This window comes from Triturus cristatus, chromosome 1_1 (assembly GCF_964204655.1).
Source record: "Triturus cristatus chromosome 1_1, aTriCri1.1, whole genome shotgun sequence".
NCBI lineage: Eukaryota > Metazoa > Chordata > Amphibia > Caudata > Salamandridae > Triturus > Triturus cristatus.
The window spans coordinates 425,630,687-425,655,725 of record NC_140579.1 but is presented as its reverse complement, the minus strand read 5'-3'; the positions used below and the strand labels follow the sequence as shown (position 1 = coordinate 425,655,725).

General features: G+C 46.1%; 1 protein-coding gene across 1 annotated transcript in view; it reads right to left on the bottom strand.

Moving 5' to 3' along the window:
• The window catches only part of LOC146870357 (C-type mannose receptor 2-like), a 937,589-nt gene that overhangs the window by 187,734 nt on the left and 724,816 nt on the right, over window positions 1–25,039 (bottom strand). Inside the window, 2 exon segments of the mRNA XM_085640508.1 lie at window positions 11,228–11,328; window positions 12,162–12,229. Of these exon segments, the coding sequence (XP_085496634.1) occupies window positions 11,228–11,328; window positions 12,162–12,229 (169 nt within the window).

The following is a 25,039-nucleotide window of genomic DNA, read 5'->3' as shown; positions in this document are numbered from 1 at the left end:
GGCCTTTGCTGTGGTTTGGTCCCTGAAGAAGTTGAGGCCATACCTGTTTGGTACTCACTTCCTGGCTCAAACTGACCACAGACCTCTCAGATGGCTAATGCAGATGAAAGGGGAAAATCCAAAGTTATTAAGGTGGTCCATCTCCCTACAGGGAATGGACTTTGAAGTGGAACATAGACCAGGGACTGCCCATGCCAATGCAGATGGACTTTCCAGGTTCATCCACTTAGACAATGAAGACTCCATAGGACAAGGTTAGTCTCATCACCTTTCGTTGGGAGGAGGGGGGGGGGGGGGGGGTTGTGTGAGAAAGTGCCATCTTTCTTGCATGGTATGCCCCCACTTCTTGCTAAATTGCTGAATGTACTTTGACTGAGTGTACCCTGGACTCCTGCCAATCAGGTGCCCAGGGCCTATGTTCCTTCCTTAAAACACACAAACTCCAAATTGGCAAACCCTGGCCACATGTCAGCCCCTGGTAAATGGTACCCTAGGTACCCAGGGACTTGTGACCAGGGAAGGCCCCAAAGGGATGCAGCACTCATTGTGCCACCCTTAGAGGCCCTGTACCCTTACACACACACACTGCCTTTGCAGGCTTAGTGTCTGGGTGCAGGACAAAAATGAAGAGTCGACATGGCACACATCTCTGTGTGCCATGCCCATTACCTACACTGCCAAGGCATATGTCAGCCACCCCTCTGGCTGGGTGCCTTATGCCCATGGTGTGGCCACAGGAGCAGGAGCCCTGTGCCCCTACAGTACCCAGGTCCATTCCCGGGCACTGTAAGTGCAGTGCTGCCATTTAAGAGTACATGGTGCTGAGAGCTCGTCAAACACAAGCTCCACAGCACCATAATGGCAACACTGAAGACTGGGAAGTTTGGTATCAAACTTCTCAGCACATTAAACCCACACTGATGCCAGTGTGGGATTTAATGTACCAAGCACCCCAGTGGGCATCTTAGAGATGCCCCCTTACAACTAACCTACAATCCACGTCTGCTCTGAGGCTGCCCAGGCTGCCACACAGCAGACACGTTGCTGGACCCCTGGGTGGGAGAGCCCCTGCTATCCCGGGCCTGCAACAATGCACATCCTGGGTGAGGTGATAAATCTCCTCCCCCAGGATGAGCAAAGGGAAGCTTCAAAGGCCTGCCGCCTCTAGGAGTTTCCCCAGGCCACTGCAACCCCCCACTCTGGCGGGAAGCTTGGCCGGAAATGCCATACAAGGACAGGGGATGTGCCAGCCTGCCCACCCCACCCCTCAGGTGGGGGAGGCGAGGTGAAGCACATTTACGGGCTCTCGCCATCTTGAAGATGGGAGGCCCTACCCTATCAGGATTAGGCTACTGCCCCCCTCCCACAGGAGAGAGGCAGGATAGGGGGTGTACCCACCCGAGGACAAGGACCCATTGGTCCCTGGCCTTCACCTACCTGTAACGCCCCTAAATCTAGTATTTAGGGGCACCCTGAACCTTCCTTCCCTAGATTACAGATTCCGAAACTACAAAAAGAGCGAGAAGAAACGAAGACCTGCCCTGCAGCTGCGAAGGAGAGGGAGACACCAACTGCTTTGGCCCCAGCCCTACCGGCCTGTCGACCTTGAACCTGCTCCTGCTCCAAACCCGGCATCTCTTGTGGCCAGCAACCTCAGAAACCCCGGAGGACCTGGCTACCTTTGAACTCTGATCCCCTGGGACTCCCATGAGTAGAGGCTCTACTCAGAACCTACCTTTCACCCCTGGCAGCAGCCCGGAACCGCGATCCCAGCCCACTCTGCACCCGCCAAGCCTGGCCGGTGCCGGAGTGAACTAAACCCACGAGGACGACCCCACGGCAACTGTGACCCCGAGTCCGGCACCCAAGGACCCCCCTCGACAATCCAAGTGAAGCCTGCAGCCTCAGAACAGAGTGCCACCCCAACCGCGATCATCAGAGGGTAAGATTTCCCGACACCAAAAGGCACCCCTGCACCTGGCGCCCCACGGCCCTCTGTGTCCAATCCCGGGGTACCTACCTATCCTCCAACTACCCAACTTACCTCTCGAAGTGGTGGTGGCACCTGAAGAGTCCTCGGCCCCGAGCCTGCAGTCTTTTTCCAAACCGGAGATTTCCCATAGAAATCAATTGAGCGCCCGACGGCTCAAAAGCACCCTGCACCCAGCCGCCCGAGTGGCCCTGGCAGTGAAAACTCTATTCCTTCCTACTTCCCCACTTGCCCTGAGTAAGTGACCAGGAGCCCAGCTCCCACAGCCGCGTGGCTTGCCAGACAGCAGCCACCAACCAAGGCCCCCCTATCCCTCATAGGATAACATTGGGCCTAACTCACTCTGCACCCGGCTGCCCCTGTGCCGCTGAGGGTGTAACAACTGTACTTACCTGACCCTGGGAGACCCCTGAGTCTATGCCCAGAACCCTAACTTTGCCAGTCGAGTACTTACCCAAAAGCCGATAACTCACTTTTCTTTCATAGGGTAACATTGACTGGTTTCTCTTGACATTTCTTCTAAGTGTGGAGTTTCTAAACTTTAAAATATTCCCCTAAAACCAACCGAGTAACGAAAACGGAAATACTCACCTGCTACTAGGAGAGATCCCAGTGCTGGATCTTGGTGCCTACCACTGACCCTGAAAAGTACTTACGACCGTACTTACCACTAACTCAATTTGCTCCCATAGGAAACCATTGACTGTTTTTCTGTGAAATTTCTTCTAAGTGTCGATTTTTGCAAACTACAAATATTCTTTAAAAATCGTACCAACTGTGAAAACATAATTACTTACCTGTTTTAGATAGATGTCCCAGTACTGAGCCTAGGAGCCCAGCACTTGATTACAAAAGTAACAAGAACATACTTTACCTATAACTTGAATTTTCTTCCATAGGAAACCATTGACTGTTTTTCTGTGAAGTTTCTTCTGTGTCGATTTTGCAAACGTATAAATATTTGTTAAAAATCGCCTGTATAACTTAAACGCAGTTTCTCAACTGCTTACAGGTGGTACACTAGTGCTGGATCCAGGATCCAACACTGACCTAGAAAAAGTAACTATAACCCCACTTACCTGCTAAGTGAATTTCCTCCCAAAGGATAACACTGGTAATTTGATTAGAAAAAGTTTCGAAGTGTCAACTTTTAAAATAGCAAAATATTATTACAAAATCACAACAGTAACTAAAACGTATTTACTCATTTGTTTCCAAGAACTGTCCCAGGACTGAATCTAGGATCCAGTCCTGGAGTTAGGAAAGTATTCCTGAAAGTAATCAATTGCATATAACTTAAAATTCCCATTGAGCTCAATGTATTATTGTGTTTGAAATTGTGTTGCCTATTGCAACAAACTGTAACTATTACATACAAAAGTCAATTGCCTATTGCAAAGTATTTAACTAAAGCATCTCATTCTGAGAAAGTATATTTTGATACCTATTGTTGGTTCGAAAATAAAACAACCATATATTTTTATATACAAACCATTGGCCTAGAGTTCAGTTCTTGAGTGTGTGAGACCATTTGCTGACTGAGTGTGTACAACAAATGCTTTACACTGTCCTCTGATACCGCCTTACTGCTCGACCAAGCTACCACTTTAGAGAGTAAGGTTATATCTAACTTTAGACTCTGCCAAACCTCTGGGGACTGTGGACTCTGTACACACTGTACCTATTTGGGAACAGTATATACAGAGCCACTTTCTCACAGCACCCGATGCCGAAAATCACCTCTGCACCCGGACGCCCCAGAGCAGACCGAGGTGACCTGCTGATGCTGCCTTAGACCTTGCCCCATACTTACCTTAAGTCCAGAAGAACAGCCCTGTAAGTTGTTGCCAAGTGACCGGGTGCAGTATATGTTTTTCCCCGCAACATAACATTACCGATTGTTAAACGACTATCTCGAAAAGTACTTACTTGATTACAATGATCTTGGTGTCTAAATTCATATAAAAATCTGTGTTATGTTTATACATTTGTGTTGGATTCCTTTATAGTGTGTGTGTCTCGCTTCCTGACTGTGTGTGCAATAAATGCGTATAAGCCTTTACTCTTATAAGCCTATACTGCTCACCCACACTACCACAAAAGAGAGCGCTAGGGATTATTATTAGAACCCTTGTAAACCAGTAACGGTCGCCTGGACTCTCTGCATAGTGTACCTCATTTTGGTGTATTATATAGACAGACAGCTTCCTACAAATGTCAACTATACAAAAGATTATTTATATTTCCCTTGCATTGTACGCTCTCAGTAAAAAGGCCGGTGGCCCCCCACCCATGAACAAGCCAGAAAATGGACCAGTTATGTTCAGGTGGCATACATTGAAATTACACTGATCAAAGTCCCAGAGTGACATACATGACGTCTTTCAATCTGTTTCTCTGTGCTTATGACAACATAAATAAATTCCCAGCTCTCTAGTCTAGGATGCCATGAAAATGCAAAAATGAATTCAACCAGGATGCTCTATCACCACTGAACTCCCAATTAAGAGGGTTCATTTTCATCTACACCTTTTGTATCCTCTTGATACGAATGTTCATTCCATAGAAGGTATCAACTCTCCCTCTCTACCTACTTAATTTCTCGGCACTATGCAGATGCAGATTCTCAGCCAAAATTCTTGGAAGCCCTTGACTAAACTGTTATCAGAGCACAAGGAATATGCTACTTACCAGTATGCATCTGTTCTTGGCATGTAGAGCTGCAGATCTACACACTTTTGCATAGATCGCCATCTGGTGTTGGGTCCGGATGTTTGCAGTTTGTTTTTCCTCTTGGAAAGTCTTTGGAAGTCACGAGGTGGATGACTCCTCCTTTGGATCGTATTGCGCATGGGCTTCGGCTACCTCCTCAGATTGTTTTTTGCCAGCAGGGAAAGATGGAGCGTAGTAATAACAGTGAAGAAACCCATGTGTGTTGTATCTAAATAAGATAGACTGGAACAGGTAGCCGGGGAGGCGCGTGGGCGTGTGTAGATCTGCAGCTCTACATGCCAAGAACAGATGCATACTGGTAAGTAGCATATTCCGTTCAAGGCATATGAGCTGCAGATTACACACTTTTGCATAGACTATATAGCAGTTCCCAACCTTAGCGACGACCACCGGTATCTGTTGCAGTTGTTTGAAATAGTGTTTTTAGTACAGCCTGGCCCACACTAGCTTGTTGCTTGGTTTGCACATCTACACAGTAGTGTTTAGTGAAAGTGTGCGGTGTTGACCATGTAGCTGCTTTGCAGATATCATCTAATGGGATGTTCCCTAGAAAAGCCATAGAAGCCCCTATCTTTCGTGTAGAATGGGCTTTAGGGGGAACGGATAGAGTTCGTTTTGCTTTGTGGTAGCAAATCTGGATGCATTTTACAATCCACCTAGCTATCCCTGATTTTGAGATGGGGTTGCCCTTCTGTGGTGGAGAGAAAGAGACAAACAGTTGTTTGGTCTTTCTGAAAGGTTGTGTTCTTTGGATATAGTAAAGTAAGGCTCGTTTGACATCTAGCGTGTGTAGAGCCCTTTCTGCACCAGTTTGAGGTTGCGAGAAAAATACCGGTAATTCTACGGATTGGTTTAGGTGAAAAGGGGAAATTACTTTAGGTAGGAATTTTGGGTTGGTACGGAGAACAACCTTGTTCTGGTGCATTTGAAGAAAAGGTTCTTGTATGGTAAGTGCTTGTATCTCACTGACCCTTCTAAGTGATGGCTACAAGAAAAGCTGTTTTCCATGTGAGAAATTGCAGTTCGCATTTATGCAAAGGTTCGAAGGGCGGCCCCATTAGCCTTGTGAGAACGATATTTAAGTTCCACACAGGTGAGGGTGGTACTCTGGGGGGAATTATTCTTTTTAGGCCTTCCATGAAGGCTTTAATGGCAGGTACTCTGAAAAGTGATAGGTGCTGCCTGTTTTGTAGGTAAGCTGCAATTGCTGCGAGGTGTAGCCGAATGGAGGTATATGCTAGATTACACTTTTGTAGGTGGAGTAAGTAGCATATGATGTGTTGTATAGACACGTCTAGAGGATTGATTGTGTTGTTATGGCAATAAACAACATCTTTTCCACTTGGCAGCGTAGCAGGCTCTAGTGGTAGGGCGTCTAGCTTCTTTGATGACGTTCATACAGTCAGGGGGAAGGTTTAGGTACCCGAATTCTAGGATTTCAGGAGCCAGATCGCAAGGTTGAGCTGAGCTGGGTCCGGGTGCCTGATCTCTCCATGGTTCTGGGTTAGGAGGCATGGTGAGAGGTGTAGCTTTTGGTGTGGTACTACCGAGAGTTTCAGCAGCGTGGTGTACCACGGTTGTCTGGCCCATGTTGGAGCTACTAGGATCAGCGTGAGGGAATGCTGTTGTAGCTTTCGCACCACTAATGGAATTAGTGGGAGAGGTGGAAAAAGCGTATGCAAATTTGCCTGACCAGTTCATCCATATCGCATTTCCTTTGGACAATGGGTGTGGGTATCTGGCGGCAAAGCTTGGGCATTTTTTGTTTTCGTGGGTGGCGAATAGGTCTATTTGTGGATGCCCCCACGTTTGAAAGAACGGGTGAAGAACCTGCGGGTGAAGTTCCCACACGTGGATCAGCTGCGTCTGTCTGCTGAGCAGTTCGGTCATGGTGTTCTGGACTCCTGGGACATGTTGGGCTAGGAGAAAGATTGTGTGTGGAATTGCCCATCTCCATATGCTCTGTGCTAGTTGAGAGAGCTGTGGAGAGTGTGTGCCGCCTTGTTTTTTAATGTAATACATGGCCGTCATGTTGTCTGTGCGAATGAGGACTGCCTTGCCTAAAATCTGTGCCTGAAAGGATTTTAGGGCTAGAGAGATTGCTAGTAACTCCAGATGGTTGATATGGAGTAACTTTTGTTGCGGCGTCCATGTGCCCTCCACTGTGAGGTGTAATAGATGAGCTCCCCAGCCGGAGAGCGATGCGTCTGTTGTTAGTATTATTTGTGGAACCGGGTCCAGGAACGGTCGACCTTTGGAAAGGTTTGTGGTGTTCCACCACTGCAGAGAGCGATGGGTGCAACAGTCTACCAACACCAGATCTGTCAGTTGCCCCTGGGCCTGGTTCCATTGGCGCGCTAAGCACTCTTGGAGTGGACGCATCTGGAGTCTTGCGTGGGGTACAATGAAAATGCAAGAGGCCATCATCCCTATCAGTTGCATAAACACTCTTGCTGGAAGGGAGTGTTGAAGTATGAATCTTTGTCGCAAAGCCTGAATGCTTGCAATCCTGGCCGGAATGGGTTAGGCTATGGCTTTTGAGGTGTCTATGGTGGCACCGAGGTATTGTTTTATGTGGAATGGTGTTAGTTGGGACTTTTGGTGGTTCACCGTGAAGCCTAGTTGGTGAAGTAGTTGGATTGTAGTGGCGGTGTGGTGTACACATTGGTTGTAGGACGTGGCTTTTATCAGCCAGTCGTCCAAGTATGGGAAGACGTGAATGTGCTGTCTTCTGAGGTGTGCCGCCACTACCGCTAGGCACTTGGTGAATACCCGTGGTGCTGTTGTGACTCCGAATGGGAGCACTTTGAACTGGTAGTGTTGCCCGTCCACTACAAATCTGAGGTACCTTCTGTGAGCATGGTGTACTGGAATGTGGAAGTATGCGTCTTTCAAGTCCAGTGTGGTGAGGAAGTCGTTCTGGGAGAGGAGCGGAAGCACCTGCTGAAGCGTTACCTTGTGAAAATGGTCTGAATGTATGTATGTGTTTAGGGGCCGGAGACCCAGAATAGGTCGTAGAGTCTCGTCCCTTTTTGGTATTAGGAAATATAGGGAGTAGACCCCTACATTTTGCTGATTGACGGGAGCTTGTTCTATTGCATGTTTTTGTAGGAGGGAGATTACCTCCTGTTTTAGTAATGTGGAATGTTCTTGTGACATTGGGCGCTGCCTGGGTGGAATGTTTGGGGGAGTAGATGTTAATTCCAGGCAGTATCCTGACCGAATAATTTGGGTCACCCATTTGTCTGAGGTGATGGTCTCCCAGACATGAAGGAAATTTTGTAGTCTGCCCCCGACCGGAGTGGGATGGTCTGGAGGGAGCGGGGGGAAGTCATTGGGTAGGCAATGTGGCAGAGCGGGCGGTATTTGTTTTGCCTCTGCCTTTATTATTATTTCCCCTATAGCCGCCTCTTTGATAACCCCTTGTGAAGGTGGACTGAGTGGGGGATTTGTAGGAAGTGGACGCGCTATCTGAGGAGTAGCCTCTAGATGTACTCCGAAAGGAAGAGCGGCGAAAGGAGCGCCTAGGAGGGTGTGACTGCAGGGCTCCCATGGACTTCGCCGTATCAGTGTCCTTCTTCAATTTTTCGAGGGCCTCATCTACCTTTGGGCCGAATAGGTGTTCTTGGTCAAAGGGATGATTCAGGATGGAGGCTTGCACCTCTGGTTTGAAACCTGATATTCTTAGCCAAGCATGGCGACGGAGGAGGACGCTAGTATTAATGGCCCTGGAGGCTGTGTCTGCTGCATCTAAGGCACAGCGTATGGAGGTGTTAGTTATTGTCTTACCCTCTTGAATTAATTCATTGGCCCTAGTTTTGTATCTGTCAGGGAGGTGGTGCATTATGGTTTCTAATTCATCATAATGTGCCCTATCGTATCTGGCCAATAGCGCTTGGGTGTTGGCGATACGCCATATATTGGCTGCCTGTGACGCAGTGCGCTTTCCTGACGCGTCCAGTAGCTTTGACTCTTTGTCAGGTGGTGGTGCTTCGCCTGACGCCTGGGAATTCGACCTTTTTCGTGCAGTGGAGACCACTAGGGAATCTAGTGGCGCTGGCCCTTTGATATAGGCAGGATCTGTGGGGGCAGCTTTGTACTTTTTCTCTATGCGTGGGTTAATGACCCTGGCCCTGACTGGGTCCTTAAAAACCACTGGCGCATGTTTTACCACCCCCTTGAGCATAGGTAGTATGGAGGTAGACCTATGTGCGGTATCAAAAGTGTCGAGGAGGAAATCCTCCTCCACTGGGTCAGTGTGTAACTCTACCCCGTGATAATTTGCCGCCCTTTGAAGTAGGTGGTGGAAACCTAATGAGTCTTCCGGTGGAGATGGCCTGGAAGGGTAAAGGTCATCTTGTGGGACGTCTGGAATATCTGGGTTATTGTAGTTGTCCCATGGGTCTGGGGATCCTGTAGGGGTGGGGTCTTGGGGCACATCCCCTGGATCGTGATATGGGTCCCCCTGATCATCATCGTCTGGAGACAGGGTCGGAGAGCGATGAGGTGGGGGCGGAGGTGGAGAGGGTGGAGGAGGTGGGGAAGGTATTCTGAAAGGGGAGGTAGCAGAGTCCTTCCTCTTTGGAGGTGGAGGCGGAGCCGGTTTGTCCAAATATCTCTTTTTGGAAGAGAGTGCCAAATGTCCAGTTTTTGGATCCTTGGTGAGAGTTTTTTGTAAGGGATCCGGTGTAAATAGCTCCTGGGACAATGTTTGGTCCGTCGGCGCCGAAGTCTTCGGGCCGATGACTTTTTAGGCTTGTCTGTGCCAGTTTGCTTAGCACTGGGCTTGGGAACCTCCGATTTCTTGGTCGGCGCCGAGGTGGGCTTCGGCGTGGAAGTGTCGGTGCCGAGGGCCTTATGGGGTTTGGTCGGTACCGAAGATGGCGTCGGTACGGAAGCGCTGGGTTTCGACCCCGAGGACTTCGGTGCGGAGCTCGGTGTCGAGGTAGAGGCCGGTTTCTTTTTCGGTGCCGCTGGCAGGCTGGCTCGAGCCCCAGCCGCCGGAAGGCTTATTTGGCTTCTTCACCGGGCCCGAAGGTGGGGTATGTGAAGCAGTGTCTCTGGTCTTGCCTAGGCCTGGAGGCGAAGGCGTGACCGAAGCCTTTTTGGGTGTCGGCGCGGGTATATTACTCACGACCCTCTGCGCCGGAGTGATGTCCTCCACATCTGAGTCGTCGGCTTCGGAAGCACTGATGAGGTCCTCTTCGGTGCGCTGCTGTCCCGGATCTTCGATGTCGTCTCCGAAGATGTCGACTGGAACGGAGGTAGAGGAGTGTGCCATGTTTCGTCTGGCTCTTCGGTCCCGAATAGTCTTTTTCGATCTGAAAGACTTACAGGCCGGACAGTCTCGAGCCTCGTGTTCAGGGGAGAGGCAGAGGTTGCACACCTCATGAAGATCGGTGTGGGGGAATTTGGACCCACATCGAGGGCACTTCTTGAATGGATTTCTTTCCATCAGCCGGGGACTGGAACCGAAGATTTGTCGATGAGAAGGTGCGTTGATTGAGGAGATCGCGATCGAAACAATACCGCGATGTGAGGTGAGGATTCCGCTTCGATCGTCGAACTGGAAATGTTCAGAACCGGAGCGCGAAGATTACATCCGAGCCCGATGGCGGAAAAAACAATCTGAGGCTGGAGCCGAAGCCCATGCGCAATACGATCCAAAGGAGGAGTCACCGACCTTGTGACTTCCAAAGACTTTCCAAGAGGAAAAACAAACTGCAAACATCCGGGCCCAACACCAGATGGCGATCTATGCAAAAGTGTGTAATCTGCAGCTCATATGCCTCGAACTTTCTTTCATGAGAATAAAACTCTGCCAGCCATGTGGCCAACAGACCTCATGTGTAATCCATTGCCAAAGGACACTTAGTAAATATAGCATATCCAAGGTCCTATTTGTCTTTTTGGATCACTCTGGACTGCTGTTCCTGCCTAAGTGAGTTTTGGTTGAGTTGGGCTATGGTAATACTAACTAACTGGGCAAGAGTGCACACCACACCTGTTTAACCAGCTAGGGCAAACCGGACTTATTGAATGATGCACTCACAGTCATGCAGAATTACTTGGACGATTACTCACTATCACTATAGCTCTACAACACCATGCAAAAGGATGCCTTGAAGTGTGCACAACGCTGTTGTGATCTTGGGTTCTTAGATCAGCTCACTGCATGGGTTAAGATCAGATGCCCAAGTAGTCTATCTGAAGGTTTCAGCCATTGTACATGGGCATCAAGCTAGATATGCAACAAAACACTAAGACACCCAGGCTGCCATCTGTCCTAAAATAACTACTTCTCTGCCTATCTCAATGCCATCAGGTGCTTAGATGTTGAGCTGTGCTATGCATGATGTAAGGTTAATGGACTGTAAGCCTTAAGAAAGTGTTTGAGATGTTTTAGAAACTTGATGTGAGTCCCAGAAGGGCAATCCTCATCTTCAGTGGAAAAGCCCAGATGCTTGTGACAATGCAATTCAAATACACAAAAGGATCCCTCACCTCGGCACGCTGTCATGTACACACATTTCTTATCCTTGGAGATAGGACGGGGCTTGCCATGCGCCCAGGAGACGAAGTTGAGGAGAGTGCCATCGGACCACCTGCAAAAATAAAAATAGGCAATACCTTCAAAATTGTAGTGACAAGTGCGCAGAGAGCCTATCATTCAGCGGGGGAAAGAGGGTAGAGTTCACCACACTAGAGGACCTGCTGTTTGAACAATCGGAGTGGCAGGATATATCAATACCTAAAAGTATTCCATCTGCAGAGATGTTTGCTCTTTATAATGTATGTTTTTCTATGTTGCAATTTTTTTCTTCTGCCGTTGTATATGTGCACGTTATTAGAAATAATATATAAAAGGCAAACAACAATCTATCTAGAGAACTCTTGAGGGCTTTATAGAGAGCATGGGGGACTGGGCTTCAGGGATCTGGGGCGAGGCTCCCTCCTACCAGTGCCTAGACAATGTTTGCATCTAAAGAGTATGAAGTATCAAACATTTTTTACCATTCATTTTTTGTGTACGTGGGAGCATACACTGCAGCTTCAAGATGGTACTCAGTCCGTCCACTCCAGAGTCAGAGGCCAAAATCTTGACAATGTTGTGCTTCGGGAGGGGACTGGGGCAGGAGTTACATGGCAGAAGATGATCAGAAGCTGGACAGACTGCCTCTGTCTCTGAAAGGATTTTTACATTGGGGTAGAGTCAGTCAGGTAGTGGCCGAATACTCTGCCCCAGTCCTGTAAGCCTTTCAGTAGCAACAGCACGTTGAGACAGTAAAGCGTCCACTTATGGTAAAAAAATGCTATGTGTTCAAAGAGTTGTGACAGGGAGATGTCCTTCTGGTCCAATGGGTTTTGGCTTCAAAGTACTGCTTGTGCCCTTCTTTTTGGGCATATCATGCCCTACCAGCATAATCTGTAGACCTACCTGAAGGGCCCATAGTTTTCATTGGAATTCAGCCCAATCCACCAGTGCTGTTCCTGTCCACGTGCAAACTGCATGACAGAGAAAGAATACATCATGAGGAACAGACACCTGCAATGGAAGAGCCATTGGAGCAGGACTTTAAACTGTTAGGTACTGTCAAACTTTAAGCACCCACAATCTGCCATCAAATAGACTGCAAATGCGCCCCTCCATAGGACTTTAATGAGTCAATGTTTTAATAGAGCAGTTACAAAACTTCTCTACAGGGCCCACAGTCGTACTTTTGTGGTTACTAAAAAACATGTACAATATATTTACAAGTCAAGTACCATACAATAACACAATACAAACATTTGATCACATTGAAACTAGATGGCTGCAATGGCTTGGCAACCAAAATACTTTCAGTGATGTGTTTCAAAGAGAACATTCAATTAAACTATAAAAAGAGAAATATCGCAGCATCTAAACAGTGCTGTATTTTGCAGCTTTCCATACAATTAGCTTTGGTAATGGAATTATAAGTCTGAACTGGCCTTCCTGCACAAAAATGCAAAGAAACCAGTTACTCACCTACGACAATGATATCGCATCTTGAAGCTCTTCTACATTCACATTCTGTGCATTATCCTGCCATCTAGTGGTTGAGTCTGAAGGTTCATTTAACTGTAACTTTTATTTGACTTTTGTCAGTCAACCAGACCAGAGTCATTATGGCTTCCTAGGATGTCAACTGTAAGCCCACAATGTCCCAATATATATGTAAATTATTGTTGCTGTTTTATCAGTCGTATCAGTCTTGGTGATTTGATAGAAAAAAATTCTCCGATTGTTTCAGTCGATAACAAAATTATTTAGGTCTTGGAGATTCTAATTTGTAAAAATTCTTGACTCTGTCTAACCACCGTGATCTTGGTCTTTCTCTCTTCTGTTTTTTTCCCATCATTTCCAACACAACTTACTTTATAAAGGAGTCTTCTCATTATGTGGCCAAAATATTTGAGATACATTTTTATTAAACAATTCTAATGAAAATTCCACCTTGACCTGGTCAAGTATTGATGTATTAGTTTTTCTAGCAGTCCATAGGATAAGAAAAATCCTTCACCAGCACCAGAGTTTGAAGGAGTCAAGTCTTCAATGTTAATTTTTATTAGTCGTCCAGCTTTCCCATCCATGCATGGTTACAGGTAAGAGCACTTCTTTGACAATTCATATCTTTGTTGTCAGTGAGACGTCTTTGCTCTATATCACTTCGTCCAGTGTAGAAAGCTGGCTCTGGATATGGTATGCCACTAGGTGGTTATACAGTGCAGAGTGTCCAGGGGTCCCCCAAAAGTGTGCAGGGCTCAATGTAAAACATAAAGTGCTCTATTAGTGGTAGTGTGGGCGAGCAGCCTTAGGCCTAACACAGAGGAATGTAACACATTTATTGCACAACATTGACCAATAATGGACATGCGACTCAAAAAGGAGATCCACACCAATTTTGGAAAAATAAGCTTTGTTTGTATGTTATTTTAAGACCAAGATCTTTGCAAGAAGGTAAAGTACGTTTGTAAATAAAAATATTTTTCAATTTCAAATGTCGACAAAATTGACGTTCCTCTTCCCTTTATGAATCAAGCTTGTACATCTGGCAATTTGTGCTCCATGTAATGTTGCAGTCTTGCTTGTATGATCCTCAGTATGATCTTACTGGCATGTGATATTAAGGCTATTGTGTGGTAGTTTGAGCAATCTTTTCAGTCTGATTTCTCTGAAATAGATCCATATATGGATCTATTTTGACTTTTGGAAACAGCATCGCTTTCCATATATGTTGACAAACAGCTCTTTAACTATAGTATGGTTACGATGGGAGGGGGCACAACCTTAGAGAGGAACTTGGGATACCACCTTATGGAGAAACTAAGGGTTAATTCTAAGAACGACCCTATCCCTATGGATCTGGATGAAAGGCTCCTGTACTGCGAGTGCTTGCAGCTCGCTGATGCATCTAAGTGAGGTGATAACTTGAGACTCCTGAATACCTGGCTGTTCGAGCAGTAGCAGCACCCCCACCCCCAACGCCTTGAGACCCCTACGGGTGAGTAGTGCGCTCTACAAATGGACTTATTGATTGATTGAGGAAGGCAACCTTCCAGGAGTTGAACTGCACCGGACTGAGTGCATAGGTTCAAGGGTGGACTCATTAATCTGGTGAGGACTGTGCTGAGGTTCCACATGGAAGCTGGGGTACTCTGTAGGGTATGACCTTTTTGAGGCTGATTCCTTTAATGATACAAAGGACTTTCATTGAAATAAACAGCAATCTAAGATTATTTTTTATTCCATTGCCTTCCTCTTGGATGTTGGCGTTGGAGATGATCTTGAGCTAGTTGCACCACTCAACCAAGTGTGGTGTCCCTCCTATAGCACAGCCTGTAAGTCGCGAGTACGTCGCAAATGATTCAATGTATTTCAAAAAAGTAGAATTTTTATTTTTATCCACTAGAAGATGATCTTCATTGTAGTCACGAGGATCTGAATAGTGTAAACATTCCAATGGTTCAACGTGTTCAAAAACCACAACTGACGGATTAGCCCCAATGCATTTCGGGTATGAGATACCCTTCGTCAGGAGAAATCCTGAAAAATGTAATAAAATAGGAATAAATCGAAGCAAAAATAATTGTCAATTTGAAGGTGACTGTTGATCATGCTTTACGATCGTGTGTGATTAGAAAAAAGTAAAAAGTCATTGTGAGAAAGTGCCATCTTTCTTGCATGGTATGCCCCCACTTTTTGCTAAATTGCTGAATGTACTTTGATTGAGTGTACCCTGGGTTCCTGCCAATCAGATGCCCAGGGCCTATGTTCCTTCCTTAAACCACACAAATTCCAAATTGGCAAACCCTAGCCACATGTCAGCCCCTAGTAAATGGTACCCTAGGTACCCAGGGCCTTGTGGCCAGGGAAGGCCTCTAAGGGCTGCAGCAATCATTGTGCCACCCTCAGAGGCCCTGTACCCTTACACACACACACTGCCCTTGCAGGCTGAGTGTCTGGGTGCAGGACAAAACAAAGAGTCGACATGGCACACATCACTGTGTACCATGCCCACCACCTACACTGCCAAGGCATATGTCAGCCACCCCTCTAGCTGGGTGCATTACACCTATGGTGTGGGCGCAGGAGCCCTGTGCCCCTACAGTACCCGGGTCCATTCCTGGGCACTGTAAGTGCAGTGCTGTCATTTAAGAGTACATGGTGCTGAGAGCTCGTCAAACACGAGCCCCACAGCACCATAAAGGCAACACTGAAGACTGGGAAGTTTGGTATCAAACTTCTCAGCACATTGAACCCACACTGATGCCAGTGTGGGATTTAATGTACTAAGCACCCCAGAGGGCATCTTAGAGATGCCCCCTTACAGCTAACTTACAATCCACGTCTGCTCTGAGGCTGCCCAGGCTGCCACACAGCAGACACGTTGCTGGACCCCTGGGTGGGAGAGCTCCTGCTCTCCCGGGCCTGCAACAATGCACATCCTGGGTGAGGCGAGAAATCTCCTCCCCCAGGACCAGCAAAGGGAAGCTTCAAAGGCATGCCGCCATTTGGAGTTTCCCCAGGCCACTGCAACCCCCCACTCTGGCGGGAAGCTTGGCCGGAAACCCCATACAAGGACAGGGGATGTGCCAGCCTGCCCACCCCACCCCTCAGGTGGGGGAGGCGAGGTGAAGCACATCTCCGAGCTCTCGCCATCTTGAAGATGGGAGGCCCTACCCTATCAGGATTAGGCTACTGCCCCCTTCCCACAGGAGAGAGGCAGGATAGGGGGTGTACCCACCCCAGGACAAGGACCCATTGGTCCCTGGCCTTCACCTACCTGTAACGCCCCTAAATCTAGTATTTAGGGGCACCCTGAACCTTCCTTCCTCAGATTCCAGATAGAAAACTACAAGAAGAGCAAGAAGAACAAGGACCTGCCCTGCAGCTGCTAAAAAGAGAAGAAGACACCAACTGCTTTGGCCCCAGCCCTACCGGCCTGTCGACTCTCGAACCTGCACCAGCGCGGCATCTCTCGTGGCCAGCAACCTCACCAACCCCGGAGGACCTGGCTACCTTTTGGCTCTAAGCCCCTGGGACTCCCATGAGTAGAGGCTCTACTCAAGAAACCTATTTTTAACCCCTGGCAGCAGCCCGGAACCGCGGACCCAACACACTCTGCACCAGCCAAGCCTGGCCAGTGCCGGAGTAGACAAAGACCCTGAGGACGACCCCACGGCGACTGTGACCCCGAGTCCGGCACCCAAGGACCCCCCGCGACATTCCGGAAGAAGCCTGCAGCCTCAGAACAGAGTGCCACCCCAACCGCAATCAACCAGAGGGTAAGATTTCCGACATCAAAAGGCACCCCTGCACCCGGCGCCCTGCGGCCCCCTGTGCCCAATCCCGGGGTACCCACCTAACCTACAACTACCCAACTTACCTCTCGAAGTGGTGGTGGCACCTGAAGCATCCTCGTCCCCGAGCTTGCAGCCTTTTTCCAAACCGGAACATTCCAATTGATTTCCATTGAGCGCCCGAGGGCTCAAAAGCACCCTGCACCCAGCCGCCCGAGAGGCCCTGGCAGTGCACTCTCTACACTAACTTACTTCCCCACTTGCCCTGAGTAAGTGACCAGGAGCCCAGCTCCCACAGCCGCGTGGCTTGCCAGACAGCAGCCACCAACCAAGGCCCCCCTATCCCTCATAGGATAACATTGGGCCTAACTCTCTCTGCACCCGGCCGTCCTGAAACCGCTGAGGGTGAACCAACTGTACCTACCTGACACTGGGGGACCCCTGAGTCTATGCCCGGAATTTCAACTCTGCCAGTCGAGTACTTACCCTTAAACCGCTAACTTCATTTTCCTCATAGGGTAACATTGACTGGCTTTTTCTTCAAAAATCTTCTAAGTGTGAACTTTTCAAAACTGCAAAAATTCACCAAAAATCAGCCAAGTGACAAAAACGAATTTACTCACCTGCTCCTAGGTGAGCTCCCAGTGCTGGATCTTGGTGCCCAGCCCTGACTCGGAAAAGTGTCCACAACTATACTTACCTCTAACTCATTTTTCTCCCATAGGAAAACATTGTCTGCTTTTCTGTGAAATTTCTTCTAAGTGTCTATTTTTGCAAATTTGAAATATTCTTTTAAAATCGTACCATTTCTGCAAACGAAATTACTTACCTGCTTTTGATAAGAACCCCAGTCCTGGGTCTAGGCACCCAGTCCTGGATTACTAAAGTAACGATAAAGTACTCTACCTGCAATTTGAATTTCTTGCCATAGAAATCCATTGAATGTTTTCTTTGAAATATTTTCTAAGTGCTAACTGTTGAAATAGCTAAATATTATTTAAAAATCATTACAGTTATTAAGTCGACTTTCATCACTTGATTCTGAATACTGACCCCAGGCTGGTTCTAGGAGCCAGACCTGGAATTCCAAAAGTAATCTGAAAAGTAATTTATTACAAATAACCTGAATTTACCATTGAGCTCAATGCATTGTTATGTTTAGGAAATAGGATTGTTTATTGCAACCAACTGTGACTGTTTACACAAATTTATTGCTTAAGACAAAAGTATTTATATTCAACCTCTCATTCTGAGAAAGTATATTTTTACCCCCTTTGTGGTTCTAAAAATAAAACAAGCATATATTTTATATATATAAACCATTGGCCTAGAGTTCAGTTATTGAGTGTGTGAAACCATTTGCTGACTGAGTGTGTACAATAAATGCTTTACACTGTCCTCTGGTACTGCCTTACTGCTCGACCAAGCTACCACTTTTGAGAGTAAGGTCATACCTAACTTTGACCTCTATCACCCTCTGGGGGACTGTGGACTCTGTACACCCTGTACCTATTAGGGAACAGTATATACAGAGCCACTTTCTCACAGTCATAAATGATTAATGGAATTCAGCTGAATAGTGAACAAGAAGATAAAAGATGATGAAAAAAATAGGCGGGCCTCAACCCGTGAGAGAATCCCGATCCGTTGAGGTGTCGACTCAGTGACTATCAGACGTAGTGGTTGTGTTAACGTCACAAGTGTGCAAAATTTAACCCCTGCTATGCGATAAATTGAACCCCACGTGAGGGAAGTAATGTCGGTGATAAAGTTAAAGAAAACGCACCCTCACCAGACCAAAGAGAGTGTCCAGCATGCTCCCGTTGGAGAAAACGATTACGTGACGGACATTGAAGCCGATAGTTATAAACAGTGAAGAAGGAGGTGTGTATAGAAAAGGGGCGTGTGTAAAGAACCGTTCCTATGGCGGCCATATTAGAAAGGTGAACGCGATAATGGAAGGGTACGGGGATGGCGGGGGAGAGAGAGGGGGAAGGGGGATGGCACAGAGGACAATGTGAGGGGATGCTGAAGTAAGGCCAGAATTTGCTGCTGTTGTTTTGGTTTAATTGGGGCGCTTGTTGTTTTGCCTCGTTTTCTTATGGCTAATGAAATAAAAGTGTCCACCTGACGGGGATAATTGGGTGCAATACTACCAGTCCCCGTGGGGGAAGCACCTGATCACAAGACGGCGAAGGGGACATTTTGAAGATGGTACTGGCGCAGGGGACCGTAATCTTATTCCCTTCTGATCAATGGGCGTCAAACTAGATTCCATTCATTACTGTGTACAAGATAAGTGATGTATTACTGACTTTATTGCAATTATTAACCAATTGGATTCTACATTGTACTATGTAATTTGTTCGCAACTAAAATGCCAATAAACAGATTTCATAATAATTAGAAAGGTGAACGCGATAACAATAATGGTAGAATAGTGAAGACAATCGTGTCGATAAACGAAATTGACAAAATAAGACTGTTGTGGTTGAAAAGTGAAAAAATAAGTGAAAAAATAATAACGACTAATTTGTACAAAGAATAGTAAACAATGAAAGAATCACAATCAGGGTAACGACTGTTATAGAAAAATTATAATAAAGTTGCATTCAAAAGATTACAGTAAAAAAAGGGATAACAGTAAGAAAAGATTGAAAAAGAGAAGACACAGTGAAGACGAAGATAAAGTGAAAAATAAAAATAAAAAGTGAAAGTGATGAAACCTAATGTAGTAAAAACGAGTAGGTCAAGTAAGAGCAGGTAATCATTATAAAAGGAGGAACAAAATGAAGAGTAAATTTGAAAGGAACCAGATTCAAGTACATAGTACTGAGGTGCTTTTGTTCGTTCAAACGAATTTTGATTTTTCTTTCGGTTTTACCGATGTATGCCAAGCCGCAAGGACACTTCAGCATGTATACAAGATTTTTTGAATCACACGTTGCTGTTACATAAAGCTTGATGTTGAATCCACGTGTCGGATGCTGAGTGATATGCCCCTTGATGATATTGTTACAATTGCCACAGTTGTGGCAAGGCACAGTGCCTTTGTGTGTCAATGCTACATCAGGAGATTTCTGTGGCTTGAGTAACTCCATGAGATTTTTGCTTCTTTCATAGGCGAACAGGGGTCTATCCGGGAAGATGTTTTTGAAGTCAGGTTCTAACTGCAGCATGGGCCAATGTTTTAGAATAACTTTCTTGACATTGAAACTCAGTGGAAAATTTAGAAACAATGACTGCTCTTGAAGAAGTTTTGATATTTCTCTTGTTGTTCAATAACTGAGACCTGGGTTTAGTGGATACATGGTCAATGGCATTGGTAAGAATTTGTTGAGGGTATCCACGATCTAGGAAACGACGTTCCATGATTGAAACTTGATCAGACAATTGTGTAGGGTCCGAAATGATTCTTTTAATTCTGAGAAGTTGAGAGAATGGTAAGTGTCTCTTGAGCGAGGGTTGATGAAAACTGGAAAAGTGTAAAAGATTATTCCTATCTGTTTCCTTTCTATATAAACTTGTTTCAATACGATTGTCCTTGATGTATATCAATACATCCAAAAAATTGATTTGAGATTTGTGAATTTCAATCTCTCATCGATGTGATTGAGTTGGTCAATGGAGTTTATGAGTATGTGTTTAGGGACACTCCAAATCAAAAAGATGTCATCTATGTAACGTAGATAAAGTAATGAATGTGATTTCCATGGGTCAGTATAAATGATGTTGTCCAATTCAAATTTGTGCATGAACAGGTTTGCGTAGCTGGGAGCTGCGCAATTTCCCATGGAAGTGCCATGGAGTTGTAAGAAAAAATGTTGGTTGTGACAGAAATAGCTGTGATAAAGGGTAAAATGAAGGAGTTCCAATAACAGGATTTGCAGATCTTGTTGCATTTGGGATTGTAGTAAGAAAAATTCAGTAGCTTCAATTCCCAGGTTATGTGGAATGGAAGTGTAAAGGGCCGTAACGTCAATGGTACAGAAGTACATGTCATCTCCCCACTCATGTGTAAAGATTTGGAGTATGTTCAAAAAATCAGGTGTCTCTGACATAAGTTGACATTCGTTGTACCAGAGGTTGAAGATGTTGGTCAAGATATTTCCCCACTGGCTCGTGGAGAGAGCCCCGGGTGGAAACTACCAGTTTTATGGGTGGGTCAACAAGATTTTTGTGAATCTTAGGTAACATACGCAAGGTCGGACATATTGGAAAATCTTGGATAAGAAATGTGCTTTCCGTTTCGCCTAAGGTGCCATCACGGACTGCTTTATCCACTATGCTCACAAGAATAGACTGTATTTGTGAAGTGGGGTTTAGTTCGAGTATAGTGTAGGTCGTTGTGTCTAATACATGTTCATCCAGTTTACGATTGTAATGTGCCAAATCCATAATTACAAGCGCTCCCTCTTTGTCCGCACTGACAAATGTGATGTTTGGATTATTGGCCAGTTGGTTCAATAAAGATTTATCTTTGGGTGTCATGTTAGGTTGTTTGATTTTGTTGTGTCTGAAAACCTGTTGAAGATCATGCTTAACCAAGGTTTCGTAAGTGTCTAGAACTTTGTGACTCACAGGGGCCATGTATGTGCTTTTAGACTTCAGACCCGCCAGGGTGTTGTCTGGTTGTGGTGACGGTTCGGTCAAAACATTCTCAAAGAAATGCCTTAATCTTAAGGTGCGCATAAATCTATGAAAGCTTACTTCCACCTCCAAATGATTGGAGGAATATGTAGGAACAAAGGAAGATCCTTTTTGTAACACTTTAATTTCAGAGCTATTCAATGGTGTTGAGGAGATGTTGATCACCAGATTGTCCGGATCATTCATCGTTGGCTCCTTGTGATCCTCTTGTCTGCAGTGGCTTCTGGAGTTATTTCTTTTCTTGCTCCTCCTGGGTCTGCGCTGTCTAGATTGCCTGTTCCTAAAAAAGGAACCGCAGAAGTTGAAATAGAAGAGGAAATTGATGGAGTCTCCATAGTGCGTGTTGTTTCAGATGTAGGTTGTTCCTTGTGGATGAAGTTCCTAGATTTTTTAACGGTGTCTGAATCACTACTGATCGGTGAGGTATCAGTGTCAGATGTTTTGTTAAAAGGTTTATTCTGTCGTCTTCGTGCATATACTTCGGCCCAGTTATAGACCTCACCAAGTTTGTAGTCTATGGTATCTCTTCGGAACTTACGTAGCTTTCTTTCATTGATTTCTTGCGTGTGTTTCTTGAGTTGTTCGTTGATATCTGAAAGTGTCTGTGTGAGTTCTTCTGGCGACATTTTTGAAGATAATTCACCTTTGAGCTGAATGATTTCAGTGTTGAGTTCTTCCAGTATATTCGATAACTCTTCAATAATTAATAAGATTAAATCCAGTGAGCATTTATTCAAAATGCCGTACCATCTGTCAATGAATTTGGGGTCATTCTTGCATAAGGATGGCTTTAATTAAATTCTTAAACCTCTAGGGATGCGTTGAGCGCGGTGATATTGGATAAGGGTACTGGCGTGTAGCCGTTGGTTGATCTCGCGTTTAGTAAGATAAATCAGTTGCATGATGTTACTTTGTACCGTGCCGGTTCCTGATGTGGTTGATTCGATCTCTCCTATCAAAGAATAAATGCGCTGTGGATCTTCATTGCCGAAGGTAAAAGTTTCGGCTCTTTTATCCGTCAAATTTATAATGTCTTGATAAGCCATGTTAGCTATGGGTGCTGTGGTAGTCTGGAGATTCAAGGCGTGCTGGGAGGTCCCGTCCCCTAAACCAAGGCGAAAGAATCCAAGAGCTAGTTGCACCACTCAACCAAGTGTGGTGTCCCTCCTATAGCACAGCCTATAAGTCGCGAGTACGTCGCAAATGATTCAATGTATTTCAAAAAAGTAGAATTTGTATTTTAATTTTTATCCACTAGAAGATGATCTTCATTGTAGTCATGAGGATCTGAATAGAGTAAGAGATGATCTTGAGACACTATTTCATCGTCCTCTTCCTGAACTGCTCTGGGAGGGGCTTATAGTGCTACTCCATCTCCTTCCATTGTGCCCTGTGAGATGTGGATGGGAGAGCAACAGAATTGACTGTCTGCCAATAAGTTGCTGTTACACCACCACTTCTTGCCCGTCGCATCTATTATTTTAATCTCCTTATCTGGAAGAGGAGCATCACTGGTGGCTTGGACGGAGGCACGCTTGGGGTCTGTGCGTACTACCAGGGAATCTTGTGGGATGTTCCTGGCCTCGATGAGTTCTCTGAAGTTCTCAGGGGCAGATTTTAAAAAACCCTTCCAAATAAAGAGGAAAAGGTCTGGGCACTCTGATTTAGTGATCAACTCCATAAGAAAATCATCCTCCTCTTAAATGATGTTGATTTCCACTCTGTGGTTTGACGCCCCCTGCTGCATGACCTCATGGTATATGGTACAGTATCATTGGGGGAAAGGCCCTGACTGGATAATGGTCCAAGACCGAGTTGATGGCTGTGCGCCTCAGAGTCTCTTGAGTGCAGATTCTGGGGAAGACGTTGTGGAAGCAGGCTCTTCCTCAAATGCAAATCTCCTCTTGCGAGGCATAGGCTCAGAAGGTGGTGGTGGAATCGAAGGAGGCTATGTGGCTGAGATCTTGCCTTTGACTGGATGAATGAAGAGGCATTTTTGCCTAGCGTCAAACTCCTCCTCTAGCCATTTCAAGATTGGCGCTTCGGTCTCTTCTCCAGTGGCAGTGACGCAGGTTTCCATCCCTTCTTTGCTTCAGTACTGATAAAGGCTTCAAATACAATGATGGTCCCCTGGGGTACCAATGAGGGTTTCAGTGCCAAAAAGGCTTTAAGATTGATGCTACTTTGAGGGTGGCCGCGGATGGAGGTGTCGGATCGGACCTTTTGGGTAGTGAGGTCTGGGGAGGTTGATGCCCTTGGCTGGAGACTTGGTAGGTTCTGAGGCCTTTTGCTGGTGCGGCTGGAGCTCAAAGGGGACAGGGGCCCGTGGTTGGCCTCACCTCGACTGCCATGCTTTAGGCTAAAAAAACACTCCCTTGGGAGGATGGTCTACCTCTGCCTGCATCCTATGGGCCTTGGGATTCTTGTGAGCCACTGGCATACTTGCAACTCTAGGTGGCAGTCTTCGGTGCTGACTCAATGTCCTCACGCTGATTGCCGTCAAATTGACCTGAAGACAGAGGCTCTGAACTGGGTGGTTGTTGCATCATTGGGAGCCTTGATGGTCCAGAATCCTCCTGTTAGGCACTGAATGTAGGAAGCTGGCTCTGTATATACTATACCAAAGTAAGGTGTTGCAGGGATTCTGCTCATGCACCGAACTATGCGCAGTAAACCAGGACCTCAGTGAATTGCGGTATACCAAAAAGTCACCTCAGTACCCAGAACCCCAATCCGACTAGCATCAGTATCCCATTCGTTATCCATATTCTCTCAGAGGTCCCAATGTATAGACAACCCAGAACAAGCGACTTAGAGTACTCTCAGGAATGGTGGGAATCAGAAATACCTGTTTATTATTCTCATATCAGTCCACAACAAGAGTAATCAGACACGGTAAAGTTTAAAAGGTTTATTTTATAAACTACGTGTCCTAAGATGCAGTACTTTGGCTAACATAAGCAGACAAATGATTAAAATTAAAACCATCAGCATTGTTACAATACCATAGAAAATGAAGGGAGAAATCATATTACAAATGACCGTGGAATACAACCACCCTCCCTTCACTAGTGAGCTAGTATTATTATACTAATAGAAGGTCTCTAGGCTTGAATGGAGAACCCCATACCGTAAAGATCAGCTTAGGTGAATCCCATCACAGGATCAGGGAAGAGGTGTGGCGCCGCGGCCAGGGCGACTGACTCTGGAATCTGGGGATCACGGTTCGATCCCCGGCGCCGGCGGCAGATTAGCCAAGCACCATGTGACTCTGGGCAATAGCTTGCTTAATCTTCCCAACGGCTCGCCAGCGCCTAGAGACCCTTACGGGTGATTGTTCGCGCTTTAGAATTGTGGATTATTATTATTATTACTATTATCAGCTTTGCTCTGCGCCTGGAAAAGTTCTTCTCCAGAATGTATGTCTAATGCATGCAAACTGCAATATTAAAGGCTCTCAACTTTCAGATATTTGCAGCTGTGTGCGTGTTATGGCTAGAGCGTGGGCCGATCAACCTGAACTCAAAAACATACATTGTTTGGTGGCTCAGACTGTTTCTGCACACAATTGTCAGACCAAGGTCGCAGTGCACGTCTAGGGATGTGAACAGCAGACAGTTCTCATGTGAAGAAAAGGCAAGCAAGCAGTTTTCAAATAATACCATGTACCTGCAGTGTCGTGTGCAAAAGCAGCAGAAGTGGTAAGATGGCGTTTCTAACGTCTAAGGCGCTTATGCTAACATAGCAATGTATGTATCTAAAACGCTGCCTTCACTACACCCTCCCTTGATCGGACCACAAACTATTAGGGATACAATTAAAAGAACGCAGAGTTCAAGT